General features: G+C 42.6%; 1 protein-coding gene across 1 annotated transcript; it reads right to left on the bottom strand.

Annotated features, from left to right (window-relative positions):
• Nucleotides 1-2,711: 2,711 nt before the first annotated feature.
• Nucleotides 2,712-10,167, bottom strand: SAMD7 (sterile alpha motif domain containing 7; the record flags this gene model as incomplete). The annotated part of the gene is made up of 8 exons (XM_083868862.1): nt 2,712-2,984; nt 3,641-3,751; nt 4,026-4,147; nt 4,756-5,435; nt 7,811-7,889; nt 8,972-9,108; nt 9,236-9,362; nt 10,065-10,167. The coding sequence occupies 8 exons, from the start codon at nt 10,165-10,167 to the stop codon at nt 2,712-2,714; spliced, it is 1,632 nt and encodes a 543-aa protein (XP_083724988.1).

The following is a 10,167-nucleotide window of genomic DNA, read 5'->3' as shown; positions in this document are numbered from 1 at the left end:
TGTCTTTAACGTTGGCCCTATTGAAAAAATTAAATCAGGAACTCCTACAGCACCTCGTAAGAAACATTCTCTTCTTCATTAACTTCATCATTGCTATGGACTAGTACAGCAAGAGATGTTAAATGAAACATTTCTAATGATGCAACATGTATTAAAACACACAATCTGCATCCCACTGTGATTTTCGTTGCATTGCAGAAAAAATGAATGCAGTGATGGCACAGGCACCAGAAAGTTATTAGGAAGAAGAGTTCTGCCAAGTTTATTTGGTACTTGTGATTGCTACTGAACCCCCTTGCAGCTGGAAAAACAATAAATGTCCAAAAATAACATGAGAAATAATAAGGCCTCAATGTTTACCTATAAACACAATTCCTGAAAACACGTCAGCCTCTGGTAATATTGGTCTGTCCACTGATTCTGTGTACTTTTTAATTATTTTTACCTTTTATTTTCATTTCCTCTGAAGTTCTTGTAGGAGAGGAAACATTCATTACCAGTGGTATTTCCTCCATTAGAAATAGAATCTATTATGTCTGTTTAGGTAAATCCCTTTCCTTCCTATTTTACTTCACAGCTGTTTACCATTCAGGGCTTATTGCATTTTGGCTGCTGCAGCACATCTCCCCCACTACAGGAAGCTGTGAAGTAATTCCTTTTGTCATTTTGGGAAGAAGAGCCCAGTATGTGCAAAGGATCGTATGTTTGGTGTTGTTTTTTTTTTTTTTTTTTTTTTTTTTTTTTTTTTTTTTTTTTTAATTGTACAAGTAATACAAGACGGCAAACTTTGCATCCCGTCTTTCTCAGCTTTTATCATTGTTCATGTCTGACCGTTTACCAAAAATAATGACATTTCAATCCCCCTCCCTGGCATGTAGGACTTGAAGTCAAGCTTTTCTGTTGTTACTTTAGAAAAACGAGTAAAGTTTCTTCACGTCGTCGCCTTTAACGTGCCCCCGGTGCTTCAGGTGTGCTGCGTTTCCCTTCGGAGGGACAGCAGGTGACCGAGTGGCTTTGCAGCGACATCTCGTGGCCCGAGTCCCCTGCACAGTGTCAGAGATTCCTCTTCCAGGGGGGAGAAGGTCTCCTGTGGATTGGGATGAATATTTCACATAGGATGAGGTGGGACGCCATTAGAAAACCAAGTCATTAACTCTGTTTAATCATGCAAGTGACACTGTCAACATGATTGTCAATCATACAAAAGATAAGTTGGGAATTGTTTCATATGCTAAAAAAGAATATAGATATTTGCCATTTTTCCAAAGGTTGCAAAGTTTGGACAGTATGTTAAGATGGACATCTGAGGTTGCTGTTGCAAAAATCTAATCACACATTATCTAGCCCACAAATATAACAAAGACATAAAACAATTTATCTCTGGCTAAAATAAAATGATAGAATATGGAAATAGTTCCCCTCCTCATGTTTAGCCACTCATCATCTAAACAGAGGTATGAACATCTTCATACCTCTTGGGGTTTCAGTACTTGAGACCACACAAACTAAACTAAGGGGAGAATATATAAAGTAGCAACAAACAGCAGGTCCACAATCTATCAACCCTCAATTTACAGAACTTGCTTTTGTCAAAGATATTTGTGTGTCCTTTGGAGTAAAGAAGAGCTCTTGAGGGAGGAGAGTGGAAGTGTACTGACTTCAAACTCTGCGTGGAAAACCAGTGTAGGACCAAACCCCTAAAAAGGGAACAAGGATAAGTCACAGGAATCACAATAAATGCTGGGGATTTGTCCTTAGCTAAAAGCTCTATTTCATGTCCTTGTTTGCTGTGAGATAATGACTCATCAGTAGCAGAAGTGAGGGGAAACCATATTTTTCCAGAGAAAGGGGAGTTCTCAGGCTGAACTGATGGCATCTTCCAAAGTGAAGAATACTGAATGTGCTGCTGAGGGAAGAGCTTTCCATGGCTTGCCCAGGTGAGCTGATGGGAAGGGTGTTCTGGCAGAGGCTGGCAGGAACCAGGTGGCTCTGAACCTGCTGCCTGCAGGGAATGTCACTCTCGCAGTGACTGGCCTTCAGCAGAGGATGGTGACTCAACTCAGCCTGCAGTCACGCAAAGCGGATTCCAGCCCTGGTGATAAGAATGCCTTGGAATAATTAAAACTGCTCTCACACATGGTATTTTCATGTTCAATCTGTGTATCTTTATAAGCTGTATACCTTTGCCAGGCACTTAGAAAGGCTTAGTTCTGGAGTAGCAATGAATTAACTCAAATTACTGAGTCTGGGATATATTTCTCTATATTGTGTAGGCAGTTCCATGCTGTCCCAATTCATTCCATGTGAATGTTCTGTATAAATTTTGTTCAACAGAAGCAGAAGTCAGCCAAGTTTGGAAGCTGTGACTTTTCCATGTAGTTTCTCAGCTGCCCACTGGAACACACTGTAAGACACACAGTGCACTCTGAGTCTCTGAGAGCTTTCAGTGATAACCTTGGACTTCAATGAAAAATTCAATTTACCTGTTAACTCTACTGGTATTCTTTTCAATGAATTGCACTTGAAGTAATTGCACTAACCTGTAGCTGCATTTCTGAATGCCTTTCAGATACAACACTTCCTCAAATAAGCTGCATTGGCAGCTTATTTCCTTCAGCCCCAGCCTTACAGAGGTTTCAGGCTGTAGCTTCTTCTCAAACACTTTTTAACTAGAGGTTCCTGGATTATTAAAAACATGTCCTGGACTTAGCTCAACTTTTCTGGAAAGCAATCATCTGGAAGTCAGCCTGGGATCCAGCTGTGTCACATGGATTTTCCCTGCTGTCTGAAACGATCTGTTCCACTGCTTGGGAGGTTTCTGGGTCCTGGGAGCAGGGACTGTCCAGGGTGTCCCCGCTGCTGTTGCAGTGCAGAGGGGAGGCCATGTCAGAGGGCTGCTCCGAGGGTTTCCCTGGAGCAGGAGGCAGGGGCAGGGACAGAGGGACATTCATCATGTAGAACACGTTGCCCAGACGTCGGGACACCTTTAAAGGCAAAGGCACAATTGCAGCAATTACTTCTTGCTCTTAAAGCCATTAAACAATCAAGCCTGACTGATACAGCAACACCAGGGACATCCCAGGCATCTCAATCTTACCTTGAGATATTGTTATCACATTCTTGTGAAAAAAATCTTTTTCCATTTTCACTCTCCTTTTTTTTTTAACCCCAGGTTGTGGAAGAAGCTTGTCAATACCCAACTTAAGGCTGTTGGGCCTGACAGGAGAATCCTCCTGCTCTCAAGGTGCTGCAACACCCAGGGACAGAGGGGAGGCAAACTGCCAGCCAGGAGTGGGGCAGGTGGTTGGAATGGGAGAAGAGTGAGAGAGTACAAGGGGTTAAAGAAAAGGGAAAAAACGAGCAACAGCAGAAACACACAGGGAGTTGATATTAGTGAATTAAATTAAGGGCAGAAAACTGCAGAGAGGGACAGCCTGTTCCTGAAAAATGTACAGTCAGTCATATTCCTTACTGTCTCCCTATGTGGTAACATACAGGGAAGCAGAACAAAACTTTGCTGGGGCTAATTTATTTTCTCCCAATATTGTGGCAGTTACTGTACAAGTGAAAAAAAAAAATGTTTTAGTTTGGGAACATTCCCTCCTGTCATCTTCTGGCAGTTTCATGTTAATGATCATACCTGAGAACGGATTTTTAATGCTGGTCCAAGCTTTAATCCCATTGTATCCAGGAGATGTTCCTCTGTTAGCAGGGGCAGGGTTTCTCCATCAATAGCATGGTCTTTAAATATCTGAAGAAATGACAAAACGCATCATAGTGTGCTAAAATTGACTTTGGAATTTTTCATGCTTAACCCTGAGGCGTAAACAATTAAACAAAGAAATAATAATTTTACTGTTTTATCTTTGTATTTATGTCCTAACAGCGTAAAGAAAACTACTATTATACTTGTAATTTTGGGGCACTCAACTATCCTCCCATATTTACATTTGCTTGCTGACATTTAAATCTAGATGGTCCTAAAGACCTGGAAATGTAGTAAATGTAAAGCTATAAATAATCACCTGGGCATAATCAGAGCAGCCTGGGAGGCTGACAATGAAGTTGTGCACATCATCCACTGTCCACTTGCGAATGTCTTCAATGGAAGAAATGTCTTCTCCATTTAGGATCAGGCCATGAGCTCCTTTGAGGAGGAAACACAGAAGTTATCTTGGTAGAATTTTGCTGGCAAATCAGGAGGAAATGATTGTTATAATGAGAATTTTTACTGCAGATACAGGAGTCTTAGACACAAAATCACCAAGTAATGAGCAGAACCTGGTTCTGAAGGGGTTTTTATTTTGGTGGCTTCTTTTGTTTACTGCTGGCTCTGTACCAACATACACATGCAAATCATGCTGCAGGACTTCCTCTAATGACTGCATTATCCAGTGCTTTTTCTTCTTTAGACTTTAGACTTTAGACTTTTATTTGGCTAATATTTCAGTAGAACAGATCCAAGCCTTTGCTAGTCCATAGTGCCTACTGTGAGTTAGGACACATAGAAAAGCTGTGGGCTGAAGAGAGAGGCTAACTCACAGCAATTTTATATGTTTTGATTGAAATTACTTTTAAAAACAAGAACTGAACACAGATATTACTGTTTGCATCATGAGAATTCTACTTTTAGTTGCAATGACTCTACCATACCAAAAATTCACTTAAAACAGAGGGAAGAACTGAGAGACCAAATCAATAAAACCAGATTATATCAACATGCCACTCTAACTGTAGTCTGGAAATCTGACAAACCTGAAGGTAGCAGTGGGTTGTTGGGCACTGGAAATCCATATGGTAACGCTGAGAATGGGATTGCAGAAGGGTACAGGTACTTGTCATCAAAAGCAGCACAGGAGCTGTTGGCTTCCTTCTCATTTGTATTGCTGCAGCTGGTGGTTTCAGTAGGAATTTCATGGGGAGCACAGTTTTTTCTCAAGCCTTGTTCAAACTCTTTGCAGTTCTTGGCAGCCGCAGACGGCTCAGTCTGGTTTTTGCTCTGCTCGTGTTTGTTTGGTGCCTCCACCTCGACTTCTTTCTTGTCTTCTTTCTCCTCATCCACTGCAGCTGAGGCAGAGTCCGTGGATTTGTCATCCGCCTGGTTCTTGGTGCCGCTGGCGCTGCCCTCGGCAGTTTTGTGATTCCCGGCTCTCCTCCCTGGGCGGCGCCCCCTCTCCCTTTGCAGCGTGGCGACCGGAGGGTACGGGCTGCTTGCCATGAGCATGGTGTTGCCATGGATTTCATCCAGGCTGGTGCGATGGACGTACAGGTCGTTGGCAAGGTGCCCCTCAGGGAGTCTGTGCCGGCCGCGGAAAGCGATGGGACTCGCTGGCATCCCGTGGTAAAGGAAAGGGGCTTCCAGGCCCAGGAGTCCTTTCCGATGGGCTTTCTCCATTTCCTTCTGCTGAAAAATGGCACTCATCTCCATTTCCATTCTAAGAGACACACAGAGCATGAGCAGTTAGGGCAGTTCGGTTCCTTCATCACCTTTTTTTCATTATTATTTTTCAGCAGCAGAATAAAACTCAGATAAACAAGTAGGCAAAACTACTGCCCCTTCTGTCTCTCCTCGACATTGCTGTGTGTGAGAGGGTACAAACTGCAGATTGAATGGCAAACCTTTCATCTTACTATCAGATATAGATAGTAAGCTGAAAGAAAGGGAAAATTTATCTTCCATCTTCCATATGATGACTCTGGATAATACTTCAGACAAAAAAAGTGTTATTTGCACATTGGCAATCCAGACATGGGGATTATAGTCACACTTGGAAAATAATCTCCAGAGTCATAAGGGTTGAAGACTAAAGAAAATAATTGATTCATATTATCACTCAGAAATTTATACTGAATATTGCAAAATTCCGGTGACATTGTAAATTATAAAGAACAAGAATGATATTATCTATGGAACCTGTGCGTCTATTCAGTGTAAATTAATGCAAAGTCTCTTGAGTAACTCTCCACAGGGCCTGGCACCTGAGCATGCTTCTGGGAGTGTAAAAGGGTGAGATCCTGGTGGGAAATGTTCAGCTAATCTCCTTCCTTCTGGATGAATGCTCCAGAGTCTGTGCCAGCTTCCTGCTCCTGTCATAGTGGATGGGAGGGCTTGCCAGTGAGATACAGAGAATACAAGTAGTAGTATTTGTCTCTGCTGTACCAACCTTTGCTGGCATCAGCTTTCTCTGGAGCCAGGCCAGTGATCAAACAGAAAGGTAGAGCTCCTAGAGGAGCTTTGAGGAGCTTTCAGTGGGATTTCTGCATCTTTGGAAAAGAGCCTGTGAAGTAAAGCCCTTTAAAGTGCATCAAGATAGCTTTCTTAACACTGCAATGAGTATAACAGGTCACAGAGAGTCTGATTTTCAGGAGTGTAGGATTGTCAGGAAAAGTTTGGGCAAAACCTATCTATACAGATTTTTGGTATGAGGAGGAATTATTTGATCACATCATTCTGGGTTTTTTCTCTGCCTTCTTTTCATCTTTGAAACAACCTCCAACTCATTGATTTTTCTGCTTTCAGAGATACAAAGGAAGTGTTTTGGCTATGTACAGCGTCCTTGTACATTTTGCCTGATTGTCATTACTCCCACCCAGCTCTTGAGGTGGCAACAAACAGCAGACAGCATTACATTCCTGCCTCCTCCTCCAGCTGAGATAGCCTGTTCCTGTCAGGACCAGCAAACAGAGCTTTGGGATGAAGCAGAGTCCCTTGGAGAGCAAGGATTTCAGCCCAGGTGCTCAGCAGCACAGCTGCACCAAGTGCAGGAGATTGTCAACATCTGATTTCTGGGACAGCTGAAAGGAGCAAGTGCAGCCCTAAAGGTGACCTGTACTGCAGAAAGCTGTGTGACACACAGTAGAAATTGCCAGAGTGGCAAAAAACCTGAGGTAAAAGGTTTTTAAGGTGTAGGTGAGCTCTTTCATGCTGGAGTTTTGCTGTTTGTTGGGTTGAGGGAAGAGCCTGAACAGGCAGGACCAGCTCTGATGGGGCTGTGGGTGTATGAGGTGGCCACGTTTGCTGCCAGTTATTTCACTTGCTTTTCTCAGGGATTTGGCCATGTGGCAAGAGCTACAGGAAATGCATTGCTGATGCAAATCTTGTGCTTGGAGGAGTTCAGTAATCGAGCTTCGCTGACCTAAGAGCTCAAAACACTTCCGTCATAATTCTTTTCAGAGGAATATACAGAACTTGGCTGTTCTTTGCTCTCAGTCTCACTGTGTGAGGGGCACTGCCACTGAGTGGTGCAGCCCAGTGCAGGAGTGGCTGAGGTCAGAGCTCCTCTGTGGCTGTGAGGGAGGGCACTAGTGGTTTCTTAACCTGCTACTGACTACACTGAAACTGATACAAATAACTGGACTTTTTACAGTCACTCTGATATTCCAACTCTTTGGTCAAACTAGGAAAACTGCCCACCCTGGTAGGGTGGAGACACAGCTGCTCATCCCAAGGGCCCAGCTACAGGCTTAAAGTGTTGTGTGTGATATCACACAGCTGTAAAGTTTGAATTTGTTTTTGAACTTTTGTAACTTCAGGGCATTTGGATCCACAGTTCAAGAACTGTGGCTGCAGCTTGTTCTTTTCCTTAACCAAGCTAAGGTGTTTTTTTTTTTTTTTTTTTTTTTTTTTTTTTTTTTTGTTATATCGTTTTAAGAATAAAAGCAAAATAGGGCAAGCAGAAAGTCAGTAGCTTCAGGCCTTAATTAATATTCAAGGGCCCTCTGCTTCTCTGGGTGACTTGAAAAACAATCTCGATCACTTCAATGCTTTAATCCTGGCATGCACCTCAGAGCACAGCTTGCTATTGATTACCTGGCAATATTTTGCTTTTGAACCAGTTCTTGTCTTCTGGCCACAGCTTCCATGGATTCTGGTGGCAGAAAGCTGTATCCTTAAAAGAAAGGGGAGAAAAAAACCCTTTAAAATTCACTTGTTTCCTCATGCAAATGCACAACCCCCAAAGCAATGAAGACTTTAAAAAACTTTGTAAGTCTTCAACTGTGGGCTTCACTAGGAAGGTGATAGGATTTCAAGTTAAATACTATTTGTTGTCATTGTTTTGGTTGGAGTGTGTAGAAAGAACATGAAGTCCATCATCAGGTGTTTTCAGGATCAGATCTGTAGTTAGGAAAACTTGCCATTAACCACAAAGGAAGGACACAGCAGGGTGGTTTTATTTGGTGACTTTGAAGTACATGCAACTGCTCAGAAAATAATAGCAATCAGTTGAGCAAAACAAACCTGCTCCTTCAAGACTGCTTTCAGCCTGGAGGCTGTGTAATTTTAAATTACATTTCCTCTTGATGGACTCTTATTTGAGGTCCACGTTAAAGTGGAGAAAGAAGCTGAAATCAGAATTTTTTCTTGGTGTATTGATGTGACATTGAAAATACATTCGCTCATCTCAAAGAAAGACGCCTAAGCAGCTCACTTTGTATAAAGTAATACGTAAATTTTTGTGCAGCATGACACGAGTGCCATGGTTGTGATGTCCAGCCTTCCCCGTGGAGTTGTGCCCTGTAAATTTGAGCCTTCATTAAAAAGGACTTGTATCTGCCCTATATGAATTAAGTGGCATGTGGCATTATCATTACAGAATATGATTGGTACAAAGCAACCAATGCTCATATAAGAGGAAGAGTAAAATGTAATGTAAAAGTGTTGCTGAGGAGCTATTTTTTTAGTTATAGCCTTTTGTTTGGGTGTGAAAATGCTTGGAAAATACAAAAAGAAATGGAGGGAGCAAATACTCTGGGAACTGTATTTAACAAAAGCTATAATAGACATGCTCAGACCTAAACTGGCAGAGTTTAGAATCTCGAGTGAGCAGGCTACCTCCTTTTAGTAAGACTTTTTCTAAATAAAATAAACTGTTATTGACACTACCAATAAACCTATGGGAAACTAACAGGTGCAGTTGGCTTTCTGATCCACATGCTCCCACTTCTCGGGATGCAGAGGGTGCTTTGTTACCTGGGCCTGGGTAGACACGGTTGGACAACAGGTTTGGCATGTTGGGGTGCTGTGGGACTGCGGGTCCCAGGTGGGATGCAATGTGGATTTGTCTGGGGTCACCTGAGGCCATCATTTCAGTTGAAGGTAGCAGATCTCTGAGAGGAAAAAAAAAAAAAAAAATCAGACATGCAGAGGGTATTGTTTAATTAAGAATACCCAAAGGTCTTTACAGCCTCAGGGACAGCACACACAGAGTGATTAACTGATAGTGGTGCTCGGTACCTGTCCACCAGTCGCGGCTCAAACTGGGCGGGGATCGCCTGCATCCTCTGCTGGCCCGGCCCCATCAGCTGCGGGTTTACTGCCATCAGCTGGTTCCTCATTAGCATCTCCTGCCGCTGCCGCAGTTCTGCAAAGCACAAACAGTTCTGCTGTCAGCGGGGTAAGTTAGGAAGAGGTTCTGGCTGCGGTATAACCTTACCAGGAAAAAAACCGTTTTGTTTTGTTTCCTCTCGTGCAAATCACACCGTTTTTTTAAATAGCAGCAGCTGAAAACATGTTTTTACTGCCACCTGAACTACTTCGTTTAAATAATGTAGATTCATTCAATCAAACTGCAGTAAAAATAAATAGGATGTGCTCAGTCAAGTGTATCAAAGGACAAATTACAATGAATAATAATTTACGTAACACTATGAAACAGAAGATAGCTTTGGATGTTAAGTTCTCTGCTTGAGAGGGTTTTCATTTCTAATACAGTTTCATTTTGAGAAAAATCATACTAGGTGGAACCTGCATTGTCATGAGAAAGCAGCTCTAGGAAAAAAAAGCCCATAATGGTGAGCCAGAACATCATAATGTCCAGCTGTGGCTTTTGTTCTGAGTTCTTGTGTGACATTTACTTGTCTCCCAGATGCTCAGCATCTCTTAATATCCAAGAGCCCTCTGTGTAAATTTTTAATTACCTGAAGCGAAATATTTCTGCCGTTAGTCCCAAGATGAATTTAAAATACCTTCTAAAGACACCAAACCTGCTGCTGGCTGTTTCCTGTAGGCTGTAGATGCCAGCAGTGTTATGAGAAGGTGTGCAGTGGGGTTCCCTGCTGCTCACCTCCCGCTGCCATCCCTCCTGCAAGCCGGTACAGGTGCTTTTCCTCCAGGGTTCCTTGTTCCCCCAGGATGGACATCTTCCTTATGTGCTCCCGGGGAGTCAT

The sequence above is a fragment of the Zosterops lateralis genome, assembly GCF_965231275.1.
Source record: "Zosterops lateralis genome assembly, chromosome: 10".
Classification (NCBI taxonomy): Eukaryota; Metazoa; Chordata; class Aves; order Passeriformes; family Zosteropidae; genus Zosterops; species Zosterops lateralis.
Note: the sequence above shows the minus strand (reverse complement) of the source record. Positions and strands in the feature narration are given on the sequence as shown.